General features: G+C 31.9%; 2 protein-coding genes across 2 annotated transcripts; both read left to right on the top strand.

Annotated features, from left to right (window-relative positions):
* The first annotated feature begins 8,293 nt into the window (after window positions 1–8,293).
* On the top strand, window positions 8,294–11,439 carry LOC108818374 (probable inositol 3-phosphate synthase isozyme 3). Its single transcript, XM_018591334.2, has 10 exons — window positions 8,294–8,568; window positions 8,715–8,783; window positions 9,011–9,146; window positions 9,371–9,618; window positions 9,774–10,000; window positions 10,092–10,207; window positions 10,305–10,481; window positions 10,700–10,888; window positions 10,997–11,059; window positions 11,145–11,439. Exons 1-10 carry the CDS (start codon window positions 8,381–8,383, stop codon window positions 11,262–11,264), a joined length of 1,533 nt encoding a protein of 510 aa, XP_018446836.1. The 5' UTR covers window positions 8,294–8,380; the 3' UTR covers window positions 11,265–11,439.
* A 1,909-nt stretch (window positions 11,440–13,348) lies between these two features.
* Window positions 13,349–17,574, top strand: LOC108840372 (protein SOSEKI 2). The gene is made up of 9 exons (XM_018613205.2): window positions 13,349–13,738; window positions 13,921–14,032; window positions 14,117–14,336; window positions 14,407–14,511; window positions 15,578–16,015; window positions 16,186–16,255; window positions 16,344–16,444; window positions 16,526–17,225; window positions 17,291–17,574. Exons 5-9 carry the CDS (start codon window positions 15,793–15,795, stop codon window positions 17,430–17,432), a joined length of 1,236 nt encoding a protein of 411 aa, XP_018468707.1. The 5' UTR covers window positions 13,349–13,738; window positions 13,921–14,032; window positions 14,117–14,336; window positions 14,407–14,511; window positions 15,578–15,792; the 3' UTR covers window positions 17,433–17,574.
* The last annotated feature ends 680 nt before the right edge of the window (window positions 17,575–18,254 follow it).

Here is an 18,254-nt window from a genome sequence, read left to right as displayed (position 1 = left end):
TCGCTAATGCTTATATACACATGAGCTAGTGGAATCTCACGGTGTCCATTTTTTTTGTTAATTAAACCAAAAGCACAAAAAAACTTGTTAAAGGTTAAAGGCTAAATATATTAAATTGAAAAGAAGGCTTTACAACAAATACAATACTTTCCTGTACATCAAATGAAATATCTTGGGTCATTTATCATTATCATAAGGAAACAGATTGAATATGAATGTCTTGATTTTTCAGAATATCCAACAAGTATACATGGGTAATTATTAATTATTTTGGATACCTGAGAATGACGTGGTAGGTGAAAATGAAAAAGAGCCTCAAACACCGGTTCTCTTATCAACGCGTTTTATGATCGATAGGTGAAAACATATTTTATGAGGTTCAATAGATAAATCTGATCATAAATTGTTTCAACCTTGGATGCTTGACATCGTTTATAAATTTACATTATTCGGACTTGTGGATAGGCTAATGATGGAACGTGTGATGGGTTTTAAAAGTGAAGTGGTTATGCCACAGCCAATAGATGAAATGTCTTTGTCTTGGTCGGAGCAAGTGGAGAAGACACTATATGTGTGCCTCGAACTTCATGGGTCTCAATCCAGACCAAAGTCAAAGCCCTCGAGATCTTTGTTGCGCATGTATTTATGTTTCCTTTTAGCGAATTCTTTTAATTTGTATTCTTTTGAATATCCGAAAATGTAATCATTCTTCAATTAGAGCTTAAAATTAAGCATCTATCCAATTAACCCTAATACGTATTCAACTAAGCAATTTTGAGTAGGCCAGATCAACAATATTTGTTGTCTCCTTCGTAACAATATCACCGAACACAAACATTTTCAACATTTTTTCACTCTCTTGTTAATTCTTACCTTCTTAATTACAGAAAATATTTGAAATTAAGATATAGTCTGTGAGGAGAAACACATCGGATGGAAGACAATACTGCATGATGTTTGGCATATGGATGGAGTAAGCATGGGCAGGCGGATCACTTTCCTACTAAATAATATTAGTAATAAATAGGTGATATTATTTTATTCATTTGCAGCAGATGTGAGAAGTAAGAATCTGATGCGCATATTAGGGGTGGTACCCGAACCCGATCTAAAAAATCCGAACTAAAATCTGAATTGAAATAGCAAAATATTTGAACGGATATTGATTTAGGACAAGATTGGATATCCGAACAGAAAATATTCGAACCCGAAAGATATCCGAAGATAACCGAATATATGTATATTTACTCTTATGTTTCTAATTTACATCTTTCATTTTTTTAAAAATATTTATATTGATGTTACATATACTTTAGATCATATAATATACATATAATTATGGAAAAAATGATTTGATGCTCACTTAAAATGAACATCAACCTTTTTGTTTTATGTATTAACAAAAGTTACATCTAAATTCTAAAAAATAGCCAAATTAATGTCTATTTATTTTTGAAATGTTACCTTCAAATCTGTTAATCATTCAATCTATTAAAAAGATAAAAAATCAATTAACCGAAAGCTAAAATTTTAAATATAAGAAACTTAAAAAATGATTTTTTCAAAATCTAAATATCTCAACATAATCTGAAATAACCGAACCCGAACTAAAATACTCAAACTTGATCCAAAGTGCAAAATTACCCGAACGATTTCTTGTCCATTTTGAAACAAATTATACGTGACATCATGGTTTCGATTTGGATAAGACTAAGATTTGTTTTATTTTTGGTAAAAAAAAAAAAGTTTTCACCGGAAATTCAAACATCATAAATAATCTCTCGAATTCTAGTAATTGAATTGTTATAGTCACAATCCTTTTACCACCGGAACTGATTTATTGACTAAACATGTACATAAATATTTGAAAATATCTTACTCGATTTAGTTTAGTTTTATTGTATTAATTAACAAATCACAAAGTGAAATTTATATCTTTTATTTATATTTATAAATTAATTCGAGAAGAACTAGATCCATGACTAGTTGACTAGGTTTTGTTCTCAACAACTCTTAGGTTTTAATCAAAGAAACAACAGTTAGGCGTAAATCTCGGCCTTTAGATCACGAAGGATTGATAGCTGACGCGTGTCCTGTGTGTTCGGTGGATTGACACACGTAAACAGTCTGGGGTAACTAGTGGACGCGTGGCTTTGGAAAGCAGCGTTTGTTTCGGGTTTGGACTTTAAGGACGTTGTTTCGGATGCCTTATGTCAGACTAAAGGTTTCGTTTGTAATGGACCTAGTTTGGTCTTTTTAAGGTTTGAGCTTGGTCCTGCTTTTGGGCCTTGCACCTTTAATAAAATATATTCCTAGGAAGAAAAAAAAAAGATTTTTTCCAACTCTTTTAATTAGTTTAGTATGTATGAAAAAATCTGAATCCAAATTTATTATTATTATGAAATATGAATCAAACTTCGAATGAAAAACTTTGTTTGATAGATTTGGGGACAAAAATGAGATACGACAAAAAAGTTTCTCAGAAAGTTCAAAAAAAAAAAAAGTTTCTCAGTGTCAAAGTCTACGACTATGTGGACGTGAGTATTATATTCGACGAATGTGAAGTTGTCATCAGTACTCACCTAACTGTCAACGCAATCCATAAACACGTTTCATTTTATCTACTCGCACGTACACGGTAGATCCTGAAAATCTTCCGAATGTTATATGGGCTTTAAAGATGCAATGACAAAGCCCATATAAGTATAGGCCTTAGTACTTTACACAATGTTAGAGGTACGTAGATCATATCCCCTGTGTATTTGTACTAAAGCACAAGTCACTTGGCCAATAATATCATGCTACATGATTTGTGCTATACATTTTAAAATTTTGAAAAAAACACCACGTGAATTCAAAATGTGTTAAACAAAAGAAATAACTTCCTCCTACGAATTTATTTCTATTAAATTATGATTATCATAAAATAAAATAAAAAATTATCTAGAATCCCTAATTTTTCTCACACTACTCCCACTATGTCACAAACTTTAAAACTGTTTGCTTTTCAATAAATATCAGTCACAATAAACTCAAGTTTTTATCTACCTTCGTTCAGAAATTGTAAATCTCTAAATTCTCTGCAACAACTCCAGTCTTTTTTTTTGGTTCCATTCAATATTTCTGAAATTGGTTTTGTTGATTACAATATTCACATTCCCGAGTCTACCGTTTGAGAGCGAAGTTGACTTGCACCAAATTGAACAGGTATATATTTCTTTTTTTCTTCCTTTTTTGCATCAGATTTTGTGTGTTTTATCCTGCGTCAAATTTTTGATATGAATAATATGTATCGTGACAACATAAGAAGTGTGACTATATTGAGTGATTGGGAATGTTCCAAATGCATAAGCAACTGCAGCAGTTTCTGCAGGTAATTAATTGAAGATCCACATATTTTGAGATTTATCTTATTAGTACAATTTTGAAAATTTTGACGATTTTACAACTTCGAGCGAGGCCAAAATATTGGCACCTCAAGTCTAAATCTATACATAGCAAGGGGGTTATCATCAGCCTTCGAGTCGTGAAGTTAACAAGCCTGATAATTTTCACTATATTGCTGTGATGATGCGTTAGTGAGATTTATAACATTCAAACTCTTCAATGTCATCTTAATTTGTACTGTACTTTGCTTTCTTCTTTTCTCAAATATATATAAACTACATATGGTGAAAAAAAAGTAAAAGTAAACAGAATACGTGAATCAAATTTCAAATGCTCTCCTTTTTTTATGAAGAGTATTAATCTTTTGGTTGCAACATTTTTGGTTATCATTTTGCAGAAAACGAGAAATAAAAGATTCACCTTGAAACACAACTATAAAACCCCAAAAACCAACACAAGAAGAAGAAAAAAAAGAAACATGTAACAAGAAAGCTACGAACATGACCTAAGAAACGCAGGTGGGAACGAGAACGATCCCATGACTTGATCAAGATCACGTCTTATGTTAGTTTTCCATTTTTATGTTCATAAAGTGGCATTAATTTTGTTTACGTACGGATCAAAATAGTCTTTGCTTTGTTTTTCTTAATAAATATAGTTTTTCCAAATATGTAGAATTATAGCAATGAAAAACAAAGGTAGAAGAGCACAAGAAAGAAAACTAAATATACATAAATAGGAAAAAAAGATGGGGAAGACCATAAAGTTGGAGCAACTGGACTTTACCCCAGATTTTACCATTAAAGAACAACAATGTGATGTTCTAAGTTTTCAATTTTTCAATTTTGTGTGTTTCGAATTCAGTTCTTACTGGTTCTAAATGTAAATTCAAGTTAAATTATTTCATCCTGTTAGATTTGACATTTGAGTATTATTTTTATGAAAAAGATAGATCTGAATAATATATAAAAGGAAGTTCAATTAATATAGATTTTTATATTTAGATAGTTTGTTAGACGTAAAACTAGCAAAAATAGAGTCAAATCGTGTCAAGAGCTAAGGTTGGTATATTATTAATTGTTCTTTTGAGTTTCCTCATTTTTATATTAGTTATTTATTTGTTTTTATAAAACTTTTGTAACAGTTTTAAACTTTCTCTTAAATTTATTATACTAACTTTCAAAATAATTTTTTACAGCCTGTAAAAATTTAGAATGTTTTTAGTTTATAATATATATATATATATATATATTTATATATATATATACTATGTCTGTGCATAGCACGGAAGATAATACTAGTCTTCCTCATAATCTAAAACATTACGTTTTTGATTCAGAGTGTTCTATACTTCTATTCAATCAATAGCTGGAAAATAATAAAACAAGATGGGAAACTATATTCTCGATTTTGGAAGTTGTTTTAAACAAATTCGATAAGATCTTATACCATTGAGTACACTAAACGAAAAAGATAGACACAATATATACTCATTGGATATAGCATATATATTTATTAGATTATGTTCGTCTACTTGCTATATATGTCAAGAATATGTAAAGTGCATTTTCCAAATCCGATTCTTTAATTATAAAGATTAGTATTAAATTTTGATCTGCGCTTAATTTTTTAATTATAAAGATTAGTACTAGATTTTTAGCGCGGCATTTGCTTTGTTGACGTTTTCGATAAAGCTTTATATGAATTAAAAAAAAAATAATTGGAAAATTACAATTTTACAAAAATTACTAATATAATGTTTGAGTTTAAAGTAGTGTTTTTATATGCGACTTTGACCCGTAGTCAAACTGATAGATCTGGAGATCCGCATATAATTAGATTTGTATTTTATGAAAAAATCGTTAATTAAAAAACGATAAATTCGGTAAAAACAAAAAGTTTCTACAAACCCATGATCTGATACCAATTGATCCGATAAAAACTCGGAAAATCTGATAATATATTTTTAAATTGATTAAACTATTTATATACTTATTAATATTATATGAAATTGAATAAATGTGTGATTCCTGAAACTTTGTTGAATTTTTATAATGTAGTTGAAGAAAATAAATAAATGGTTATTAAAAACGTAATCTCTTTTTAATTTCATGTATATATTCACATTTGATTGCAAGATTGCTAAATAATACTATGCACGGAAATAATATATATATATATATATATATATATGTGCCATAATAATTTAAGATATATAGTTTTAATTTGTATTGAAGATATGTATAATATTCGAATGATATGTTGTACCATTATATGGAATATGAGCTGTTTTTCACTAAACATCGAACACTGATACTACAAATTTCACTTAAAAATATGTGACTTCTTCGATATTATATGGTTCAATAATAATAGTATTTAGTATTTTTAAAGTGACATGGATATCTTACCGGATGTATTACATGTATGAATATCTAAACTGCTATTACAGATTTCAAATTAATTCAAACCAAACCGGTTGACTAAATATCAAACCGTATGTTAGTTAAACTAATCTAGAATTAAATCCATTTAAATATAATTTAAATCCAAAAAGCTAAAGACAAAATTGTCATTAATGAAAGTTAATAATCTTTTATAAAAATAAGAATATTTTTGGAAAACTTCAAATTTTTTTAAAGGCATAAAATGAGAGTGATCCCCTTTTAATGGCATTGATTTTGTTCTTACTTGCATACTTAAATAATTTTAAAAAAGATAATAAATATATTATCAATTCAAAAATCATTATGATAAATAATTTTTATACTTTTGTAATATTTAATAATACTAAAATATTAGCTTTTATATATGATAAAAATTAATTTAATAAAAATCCTTTATTATGTAAAATAAATTTGAAAAATTCATATATACATAAAACTTACTTTTAAAATATATGATGTTAATTTTTTTTGGATAACATAGTATAAAATGTTTAGATAATAATGATCATCAAATTAATGAAATTTATTTTTAATTTATAATAATGTACATAAGAGTAATAAATATTTTAAGTGCTATAATTTTAGCTTGAGAGCAAAAACAGTATTTCACAAATAATAGTATAACTATTTTTGATTTTTTCAGAAATTATTACAATGATTGATTTGATTGTCTTAAAAATTATCTTAAAAATAAATGTTTTTTCTGTCTATATATATATATATTAAATATAGAGTGTTCAATATTATTAAAACCAAATATAATATAAACATATATATGATGTTCTAATATTACTAAACTAAATATAATATAAATTACTATGATATTATCGTTAAATATTTTTAGTTATTCTCAAGATAATAATAAATTATCAGTTAAAATCACTAAACTTATTTATTAAATATAATAATTGAGAATATTTAAGCTAAACATAAATTATGGAAAGTATGATAAACCAGAAAATACAGTTTTCAAAATAGTAGTAAAGATAGATTTTAAATATCCATTATCTAATCAGTATTACTCAATTGAAATCGTGCCCATACAATCTTTCAAATTTGGTTTTCTTTTAAACTTGTGACAAAGATAAGTTTGGTTTTATACTCAAAATAAAATCATATATGTAGCTACATGCAATATTATTATCCAGATTCTACTTCTGTTCCGCAAATTAACAATCGTTCATATCTCATTCAATATAACTGTATCATTTACTTACTATAATAACAGGTAACTGTACTTATCAATAATATTTATGGAAATTGATCTTATAGCACAAAAAAAAACTATAATTAAGTCAATACACATTACAGTTCGATGGTTAGTTCAATGGTTAGAGTGTATTCTACACATTATATTTTAATTTCATATTATACCTACATCTAGACTTGTCTAGGATTTTTTTGTCTTCTTTTCTTTTACTTTGCTAAATCATGTTTACATTTATTTTAAATAGATTTTAGTTTTTGGTTAAATATTAATAAAATAACCAAATCATAATAATTGATAAATATTTCACTTTGTTTATTTATAAATTTTAAATTATCTTCCAATTTATATATAAAATATAAATAGATTTTTTATATTTTGTTATGTTTTATATTAGTTAGATATGTAGTTATGGATAGAATAATTTAGATCTATGTATTTATTCATTTTTGTATATTGGAGATTTCATCTGTTAATTTTCAATTAAATCATATCTATATTATAATTTGATTGAAATAAAATTATTTTAGTTTATTTTAGTTATGTCCATCTTTTATATTTGTAAAAGTATTTCATAAATTTATGTATAATTTGATATATGTTATTTTAAAAATTGAAAAACAAAGTATTAATGGGCATTAAGTTGCATTAGCACATGTATTAATATTCATTTTAAACATATAGAATTACAACAACTCTTCCGAATTGAAATACAATTGTTTGAGTTTATATTGGTTAAATATTATTAATTTTGTTCGTTTCCTTTATTTTGATTTTCGTCTTATATCTGTAAGTATATTTATAAAATTATATATAATTTTATATATGTTGGTTTGGACTTAATTTAAGAGAAGAAATTTAAAGTTATGATTATTCGAGAATTAAATAAGTGTGACACGTATTAATCTTTAATTAATCGTTTAAAGATTAATGTAAGTGCCACATGTATGAAAATAACTTCTGAAAATCCTAATTTATAATCTTAATTTCCAGTCAAATAAGATTAGTCGCCTTTCTTTTTTTTGACATATTTGTTTCCTTTTATAGTGTTTCCATTCTAAGTAATATATTTAAAAGAAAAATCTTAAGAATTAATCATTTAACACTTGTCATAGTGTCTCATAAAACATAATGATAAATAAGATATCTATTTAAACTGCGTTGAACAAAAAAGGGAGAAAAAAATCTATTGACATTTATGGAGAAATAATAATACTAATTGTCCATCTTGTCTATAAAAGCGAGCTTGGTCCTCAGATCACAAAGCATTCAGAAGCATCTTCTTCAAAAGCATCAAACAGTTCTCAAACTTTCATTCAGAAAAAAACATTAGGCAAAAATGTTCATCGAAAGTTTCAAGGTTGAATCTCCAAACGTGAAGTACACAGACAATGAAATCCATTCAGTGTACGACTACCAAACCACTGAGCTTGTTCATGAGAGCAAAAACGGCGCGTATCAATGGACAGTGAAGCCAAAAACCGTGAAATATGAGTTTAAGACCGACACTCAAGTTCCCAAACTTGGGTTTGTCTTCTTCTCTAAAACCTTCTTGCTCTTATATTAATATTCATTATCTTTATAAGTATAGCAATTGTATCATAGGGTTCATTTTTTTTTTATTATATTGCTTATATATGATGTATTTGTTTTGTCTAAATCTATTATCGCAGAGTGATGCTCGTTGGTTGGGGAGGGAACAATGGTTCTACTCTTACCGCTGGTGTTATCGCCAATCGCGAGTGAGTAAAACCTTTTATTCTTGATTATTCTCTGACAAAATTAATTGTTGTTGTTTAGTTATAATACTACTGTTTTCAGATGGGAATAAAGTTGTGTTTGTGTCTTATATTGCTAGTGGATTAATAAATTATTTCATATTCCTGCAACTGGATATTATTCTATTCTATGCACAAGTTGGGATTTATTCTTTAAATAACAAAAAAATATATATACCAATTGGTGGCAGGGGAATATCCTGGGCTACGAAGGAGAAAGTGCAACAAGCTAATTATTTCGGGTCATTAACCCAAGCATCCTCTATCCGGGTTGGGTCATTTAATGGTGAAGAAATCTATGCTCCCTTCAAAAGTCTTCTCCCCATGGTACAATATACTTGCTTTGTTTTAAAAGAAATACTTATATATTTGTGATGTTTTACACGACAAAAAAGTTATTGTTATTTTACTAGTTTAAGCAAAACAAAATAATAAGTTTAATATTTATAAATATATTACTACTTATTCTAAGAAAGAGAAAATGAAAGAAACAAAATTATTAATGGGTTTAGTCAAAAAGAAAAATATTGAATGGGTTCTGAATATGATAGGTGAATCCGGAAGAAATAGTGTTTGGGGGATGGGACATAAGCGATATGAACTTAGCAGACGCTATGGGAAGAGCTAAGGTCCTAGACATCGACCTCCAAAAGCAGCTGCGTCCGTTCATGGAACACATGGTCCCCCTTCCTGGAATCTACGACCCAGATTTCATCGCAGCTAACCAGGGATCACGTGCCAACCACTTGATCAAAGGCACCAAGAAAGAACAGCTAGACCAAGTCATCAAGGACATCAGGTAAATAACGGTTTATGTCTAAGTAATTTTAGTCATTACTCATTAATATGTGCGGTTTGTCCAAATGAGTGTGTATATTCAAGAATCTAAAAAAAAAAAAAATTAAGATATAGCATGATAGTTAATTAAAAGAAAATTCATTACTTTACAATCAGGGATTTCAAAGCGAAAAACAAAGTGGACAAGGTGGTGGTGCTGTGGACGGCCAACACAGAAAGATACAGCAATGTGGTGGCTGGGCTTAACGACACGACGGAGAATCTCATGTCATCTTTGGACAAGAATGAGGCTGAGATTTCTCCTTCTACACTCTACGCCATTGCTTGCGTTCTTGAGAACATTCCTTTCATCAATGGAAGCCCACAAAACACTTTTGTCCCCGGTAATTAAATAACTATAGTAGTATTAACCATAATCACTTTCCCGTAGTTTATCACATTAACTAAATAAAAATGTACATATATATATCACAGGGCTTATTGAATTAGCAATCAAGAGAAACAGCTTGATCGGTGGTGATGACTTCAAGAGTGGACAGACCAAGATGAAATCTGTCCTCGTCGATTTCCTTGTCGGCGCTGGAATCAAAGTACATACTACTTATAAAAATTTATTTAACATTTATATATCCTATTCCTAATGTTGCAAAATGGAACTAATTGCATTTATGCGTGAATATAATATAGCCAACCTCGATAGTGAGCTACAATCACCTTGGAAACAACGACGGCATGAATTTGTCGGCGCCGCAGACATTCCGGTCCAAGGAGATATCTAAGAGCAATGTCGTCGACGACATGGTTGCTAGCAATGGTATTTTATTCGAGTCCGGTGAACACCCTGACCATGTTGTCGTCATTAAGGTGATTAGTTATATTATAAAATAATTATAAAATCATGTTTATGACTTACTCCTAATACCATAAAAGCATATCTCCAAAAAACAACACGACCTTTTCTACTTGTATATGGTAATACGTTATAATGTTTCTACAAATTACAGAACGTTTAAACTTATATATATTAAATATTTCAAACGTTAATATATACATAAAGAATATACCATTGGATGGTATCGCAGTATGTGCCGTATGTGGGAGACAGCAAGAGAGCCATGGACGAGTATACATCAGAGATATTCATGGGAGGGAAGAACACGATTGTGATGCACAACACTTGTGAAGACTCTCTCTTGGCTGCTCCTATTATCTTGGACCTTGTTCTTCTCGCCGAGCTCACCACCAGGATCGAGTTAAAGTCCGAAAATGAGGTTTGTTATTGTCTACAACATCGTTAATAACGCAATGATTTCGTCATGTTTGCATTTGTGTGAAACAAATCGAGGCATTAGTAATCTATCTTAATTTTTGCTCTGCAGGGAAAGTTCCATTCCTTCCATCCGGTGGCTACTCTTCTGAGTTACCTCTCCAAGGCACCACTGGTAAGGGCACAAAAGCAAAACATCGTGCCGTTTCTGAATTCTAGCAACACTATTAAAATTATTTACTCAACTTTAATGAATGCAGGTCCCACCTGGCACGCCAGTGGTGAACGCTTTGTCAAAACAGCGTGCAATGCTTGAGAACATACTCAGAGCTTGTGTCGGACTTGCTCCGGAGAACAACATGATTCTCGAGTACAAGTGAAGAAGAGATCAGTCGAGGGATGATCCGCTTCATTTAGTTTTGCTTTATTCTATGTTTAATGAATAAGTACCTTTTTATAAGGTTTGACTTCTTATTTAAGAGTCACTAATAAATGTTATGTTTGAGATCAAGATTTGTAGCGTTTTAATTAACTAAGCCAAAACTATTCTCTCTCTTTTTTGTCAACAACACAGTAATATTATTCTTGGAAAATTGGGTTCTGTTATAATAACAGAAAAAAATGATTATCAAACTAAAATCTGCCTCTCTCTTCTTTCTCTACGGCTCTATACCTATATCTTTCTCCCATTTCTCTAAAAATCGGTTATTCCACCAATAAATCCTATTATTTTCGGCCATATGCAAGGGCGGATGTACGTGCGTTTTTAGCAATGGAGTCATGTGCCCCCACATTCATTTTTGGTTTTCTAAAACTAATTCTATAACAATTAATGTCATTTAACTGACTCAAATCTTATGATAGTGTCTCCAGCTAATTCAATTGTATGGTAGTGCCCCAACTACAAATCCGTTACAGTATTACTTTTTTTTTTTATAAAGAACCTTCCTTTTATTTCTACCCCCCAAGGGAAGTAATGTGTCCGAATACAGCTAGATAAGAGATAAAATTAAGAGCCAACAACAACAGAGTTGTTTATTTCTGTAAACATGAGTTAGAGTATTACTTAGTTGTTTATTTCTGTAAATATGAGTTTCTTCATCATAGAAGACATGGATTAGACTATTACTTAGTTGATTCTTTAATTTTGTACATATGTATTTCTGTAAAAAATTAAGTTTGATAAGCAAATAGTTTGATGACTCATGTAAATGAAACTGAACTGTATGTGAAAGGCTGAAAGATAAAAAGAAACGTGATAAAAAAAATATTCTGTGAAAAAAAATTGAAATTTAGATATATTTTGTGATCAGACCCTTAATAGTTTAGGTATTGGCATCTGGCTGATGGGTACTGCTCTGCCCATAGGCTGTTGGCAACTGCCCTATCTAAAGCCTACATCTCACATGCAGTTAAAAAGAGGTATAAAATGTAAAGTTTATCATTATATGATTATTTAGTATTTAATCTTAAAAACGAATTTTATGAGAGGTTTGTTTACTGAGTTCTATTGGGATCTCTTTCTCCCGCGGTGCTCTTTGATTCATCGGTGGAGCAGAAGACGAGCGAGCTGTATCGTGGTTTGTTACGAAATGCACGGCAGCCATTGTCTATTGATCTCGAGAGAAGGGGACGGAGACTTCGAAGGTGGTTTGAGCTTCCAACGGAAACAATGGTGGGGTGAAATGGGATTACTAAATGGGCCTTTTATGTTTGGGCCCATGTTGGACTTTTTGTACTACTAACGAAGCCCACGAAATTAAATTCGTATTTTTCAAGTATTTCTATTGTTGTTTTTGCGGCTCAACTGTTTCTAATAATAGAAGGTGAAAATGCAGATGACATAATTTGTGACCTTGGGTGATAATAATTGAACAAAGTCATACCAACCCCCTGCCTATATTGTGTAGCTGCAACTACGAATACAAAAGTCGAAACTTTCTATTCAGCTAAAACAATAGGCCACTTTACTATTCAACTACACTCTTACAGTATTTGTAAGATTTTTTTTTTTACTTCAATCTAGTAAAATTACCATGCATCCATATCCTCGCGTTATAGATAGATGGAGAAATTTGTGATATATATATAATGTTCAACTTATTATTATGTTGACATGTTATGAAATTGAAACCCAAAGACTGCATGTGATACGTTTATTCATTATATATCGACTTTTCTCTATTTTATAGAAAGCGATGTTTATTCTGCAATCATCAAAATATTGAATTTTATATATCAATATTGATCATCCAATTATTTTCAAAAACAATAATGTAATTCAATATTTTTTTGAAAAATGTTTATTTTATATGGTTTCCTCTATAGTCACAACATGTATTCTTATGAGATTATTCTGAGGTAAAATGACATTTTTTTTTGTTTGGTAGCTGGTGAGGAAGTTAAGTAGATGGGCCACTCCACGCCCAGAGAACTTTGTTAGAGCAGCTCCAATGGGGGATGAAGAGAAATCCTTAGCTCTTAATCCTAGGGAATTAACAATATAATAATACTATAAACACTTAGTTACCTAAGGATTGATCCTTAGATAAGGAGTTTTAGGATCAAATCCTTATGGACGTGGCAGCTTGGCATTGGGTGGAGAGAGACAACATGGGTTCGCCGGCAACAACGATGATGATCTGAGCTCATTCTTCTTCTCTTTGATGCTCAACCTTCATCTCCAACGAAGCAATAAAATTCTCCAGATCTCGTCTTCTGTTTGATCGGATCTGAATAATCGCAATCCTAGAGAAAACAACATGGCAGGGGCGGGCTCTGCGCTGTTTCTGCTCGACATCAAGGGCCGTGTCCTCGTCTGGCGCGTTTCTTCACCAAACTCATCGAGAAAGAGGTTTACTCTACGATTACTCATCCCAATCTTCGATCTATACATCTCATGTGACCTGCTAGTAACAGATTATAAGATTCTCGTGATCTATTTGTCATAGAATTAGAATTAGAATTTGATCAGTGATCAATACATTTTATACTTGTCCTTGGTGGTGTTAGCTTATGTTGGTCTAAATATTGCAGGGAGATTCAGAGTCTAATGAACCAGTTGTATACGATGCTGCAAGTAGTGTTCTAAATATTGCAGAACTGTAATGCTGCAAGTCTTCTCTTCTTCTTGCATCGCGTCGTCGATGTAAAGCATCATCCTTTACATGTTCAGTTTCTGCCAATAAAACACTACTGTTTCAAATGATACCGATCATATTACTGGTTATAGGTTTTCAAGCATTACTTTGAGGAGTTGGAGGAAGAGTCATTGAGGGATAACTTTGTGGTTGTGGTATGTTGTTACTGCTTGTTTTGCAGTACGAGTTACTTGACGAGATGATGGCTGTCATTAATGTTGTTGCCCATTGTGGTTGTGGTATGTTGTTATAATGGCTGTCACCAATGCTGTTTTTTGGAGGAGTGAGGGGTTACAGTTTAAGAAAAACGAAGTAGGTGTTTAGTTTTGCAAGCTGGAAACGTTTTGTTTAGGTCTCCAAATGTTGATGTTTTGTTTCCCAGGTTTTCTTGGACGTGGTAGAGAGTGTAAATATCCTCTGTCAACAGTAACGGGCAAATTGTAAGGTCTGATGTCGTTGGAGCATTGCAGATGCGGACATATTTGAGGTGTGTGTTTTAGTGTTTTATATCAACAAAAGCATGTTAGATCAAACTTCCCTCCTCTTTGACTCTCTGTTTTTTTTCTTAAGGATTCAAAATTGGAATATACCATTGGACTTTCTATTTTGATCATAGTCCTTAACTATTCTAAAAAAAAAAAAATTAGTTTAATAATTCTAAGGACTCCAATGGTGGTAACACCATTGGAGATGCTCTTATGTCCATGCAAAATGGGTAGAGGAAATATTCAGAAACAAAAACGAATAGGAGAAAAAACAAAACCACATTATCTATTTTCATTTACCACCTCTTTTTTTTTCAACTCATTTACCACCTCATATTCACCAATTTCATTAGCTTATAATAAAAAAATCATTTTAAGTGCTTATATTACTGTGACTTTCAAATAGTGAAGAATTTTTGAAAGAAAAATAGATTACAAGATCCATCATAAATTTTTTTACCCTTGTATTGACCTGTCATCCTGGTCTGTTTTTAACGGATGTAATGAGAAGTACAGTTCACAAAAGCAGTATAGAACCCTCACGTGTCCTCTGTAGTTACCTAGATTCTCGAACTCTCTTATCTTAATAGACTTAAAGTAGGGGTGTGGTTAAATAAAAACAAACAGAATTACAAATTTTTTTATTTTAGTTTTATATGAAGTCATTAAAGGTCAAATTTCCATTTGAAGCACACTGATCTTGACTCATCGTCATCTCTGAAACAACTTTTAGCATGCATCTTTTTATCCAAATTTAGGCAATGAAACACATTTAATGAGACTAAACATTCGACAATGTAAGAATATCGTTAAAGAGACACTACTCATCAGATCTTATAATGCGTAAAGTGTAATTTATATGTAACGGTGAGTCCAAAACATGGTGACCAAACTTGTCTAATTTCACTGAGACCAAACCGGGTTTTAACCTTTTAAGAGGACTTGGCACCGTATTAGCCCATGTAGGGCCAACCCATATCGATTTGGTTTATACAAATAAATATTTTTTGTTATTGATTGGATTATATGAAATATAGGTTGAGAAATTCTGTTTTGGTTTTGTTTCAGATAAAACCACAGGTGGATAAATTTGGACTGGACCGGGTTATACCAATGTACTATCAGGTAGTAAAGCCAAGTCGTTGTCAGGTCTGGTTGTACTCATCTCCAATGCCAATTCTGCTCTATCAGAGAGAGGCTAATTCACACACACACACTTTCTTTATAAAGAACAGTCTGTGTGTTAATAATTCTCATCTCCTGTCCGGACATAGACACAAAAGATGGAAGCTGTAAGAAGAAGAGGCAGAGAGAACCAAAAAAGTCCAGAGAGGCTAATAAGGTCTTTGAATCTTCAGCAAGATGATGAAGAAGAAGAGGCCAAGACAAAGAGACCAATCTTCAGAAGAGTCCAAGTCGTTTATTATCTCACCAGAAATGGCCACCTCGAACACCCTCACTTCATCGAAGTCATTGTTCCGGTTAACCAGCCTCTCCGGTTAAGAGGTATACCCAAAACAATACAGAGATACCACTTTACTCTGTTTATGCTCCTTAAGCTTCGATAATTTGTTAGTGTTCCTCATTGGTTATGTGATGATCATAGTTTAGTGTTTCTATATTCAATTTGATGTTAAAGGCTTGATTTGTGTGTGTGTGTGTGTGTTTCATCGAAGATGTGACGAACCGGCTTACGGTTTTGAGAGGGAAGAACATGCCATCACTATACGCTTGGTCATGCAAAAGGTAACGCTTGCTTTAAAACCGAGGCAACATCTGTCTGTAACACCAAAGGAGAAAGATTTATTCATTTCATTATGATATTTATCATCAGGAGCTATAGAAATGGATTCGTGTGGAACGACTTAGCTGAAAACGATGTGATTTACCCGTCGAACTGTGGTGAGTATGTGCTGAAAGGATCTGAAATCACCGGTGAGTTCATCATACTAGTCTTTTGCAAAACTGAGTTTTAAAAATAAAAAAATAAAAAATTATAATATTTTTTTGTTGTAGAGAAAGTTCAGGAGACACATGTGAAGAGAACACTGTCTGGTCCAAATCAAGAAGCTCCGAAAAGTCGACTTCTCAGGTTAAAACCAAAACTACAAAACAGAACGACGTCGTTCGACGACTCAGAGCTCTACGTCGGAGAAGATGAAGAAGAAGAAGACGGAGAGTACGATCTTTCCGAAGAGAAAACCAGCTACACATCCTCCACGACGCCGCAATCTCGCTTCTCTCGTGGAATCTCCACGGAGACAATCGAATTCGCCGAGAAAAAACCTAACTTGGTCAAGACGGAACAGAGCTTGCCGGTCCGGTCTGACCCGTCCGAGTTGACTCGTTCCGCCGACAGGGTCGAGGACGGTGACCCTGTGGTGGATACCGGATCCGTTCGCGGGTCGATCTGGCTCCAGATGATCTCGTGCGGGCACATAGCCAAGCACTACGCTGCTCCGAGTCTGATGAACAGCAGCTCGAGACCAAAGGAGGAGAGTCTTCGAAAAGGGGTTGTGTGCAAGAACGTCGTGAAGAAGGCTGTCGTGGAAGACGAGCGTGAGATGATAAGGTTCATGTCGGAGAATCCGAGGTTCGGGAATCCTCAGGCGGAGGAGAAAGAGTATTTTAGTGGTAGCATCGTTGAATCAGTGAGTCATGAACGAGTCGCGGCTGAGCCCGCGTTAAGGCGATCCAACTCGTTCAACGAGGAAAGGTTAGTGGTGCTACTCAACCCTCTAGATAGCTATTATAAATTAAAAGTTTTCAATATTTGAACAGATCAAAGATTGTGGATATGATGGCTAAGGAGGTGAAGGAGAAAGACGAACGAGAAGAGAGATCGAACGTGAAGGTGAGATGTATACCGAGGAGGAAGAGCTCATCTTGCTTAATGTCATCATCGAAGCAAACCAAGGATTGAAAACTATTTTAGCATAAAGTAACGATTGATCATTAGAATAGTATCTAATGCTACAAGTGGTATGAGTAATGAACTAGATGTTGCTGTTTTTATTATCGGGAATATATATTTCCCACTTTATTATAAGTTATTATTATTATTATCTTCTCGCGTTCTAAAATCGAAAGTTCTATAACCAATCAAACAATTGATAAATAAATTTAGAAATTTAAAAGGAATAATTGACGAATCCAGAAATATTGAAAAGCGGGTGAGATGATTGGATATAAACCACGCCGTACATTCACCCATCGATTCGTATAAGTACTTTTCGCATTAAGTTTGTGATGATAAATATAGTATTTTCTCTGCCACATAATTAAGCATATAGGGTTTAGCTAACACATTCCCCTTTTCTCCACAAAACGTTTAATTTATCGTATTGAAAAATGCTATCATTTCTTACCTTTGTAGCTCTTTGTTTTGGCCAGGTTTATGTAAGTTGTTTCTTGGGTTTGTATTGGCTCAGTTGCAAAGATCATGCATGTGTTTTCACGGGTTGCTCTTGGTATTAATATATTTTCATGTCGGCCAAAATTATATTTTTTCATCATACACAGTATATATTAGTGTTGTTTTTTTGGCTTATTGTTTTTCATTACACACATTTTTTAATAAATAATCAGATTTTATAACGAAGTTTAATAGTTTATGTATGTTTGTTGTTTAAGTTATAAGTATAGTGTAATGTGTGTAAAAGGTTTGTTTTTAAGTAGTAGTATAGTGCATTTTATTATTTTTTTATTTGGTCTAAATGTGAAGGCATTTTATTATTTTTGTCAA

Source organism: Raphanus sativus, chromosome 2 (assembly GCF_000801105.2).
Source record: "Raphanus sativus cultivar WK10039 chromosome 2, ASM80110v3, whole genome shotgun sequence".
Lineage (NCBI taxonomy): Eukaryota > Viridiplantae > Streptophyta > Magnoliopsida > Brassicales > Brassicaceae > Raphanus > Raphanus sativus.
This window is presented reverse-complemented; position numbering and strand designations above follow the sequence as displayed.

Bases quoted from the DNA above. Each gene is read 5' to 3' on its own strand.
- LOC108818374 (XM_018591334.2), top strand. From the start codon at position 8,381: ATGTTCATCGAAAGTTTCAAGGTTGAATCTCCAAACGTGAAGTACACA. The intron at 8,569-8,714 runs GTTTGTCTTCTT...CTATTATCGCAG, and splicing joins ACTCAAGTTCCCAAACTTGG to AGTGATGCTCGTTGGTTGGG. The intron at 9,619-9,773 runs GTAAATAACGGT...CTTTACAATCAG, and splicing joins CAAGTCATCAAGGACATCAG to GGATTTCAAAGCGAAAAACA.
- LOC108840372 (XM_018613205.2), top strand. From the start codon at position 15,793: ATGGAAGCTGTAAGAAGAAGAGGCAGAGAGAACCAAAAAAGTCCAGAG. The intron at 16,016-16,185 runs GTATACCCAAAA...GTTTCATCGAAG, and splicing joins CCAGCCTCTCCGGTTAAGAG to ATGTGACGAACCGGCTTACG. The intron at 16,445-16,525 runs GTGAGTTCATCA...TTTTTGTTGTAG, and splicing joins GAAAGGATCTGAAATCACCG to AGAAAGTTCAGGAGACACAT.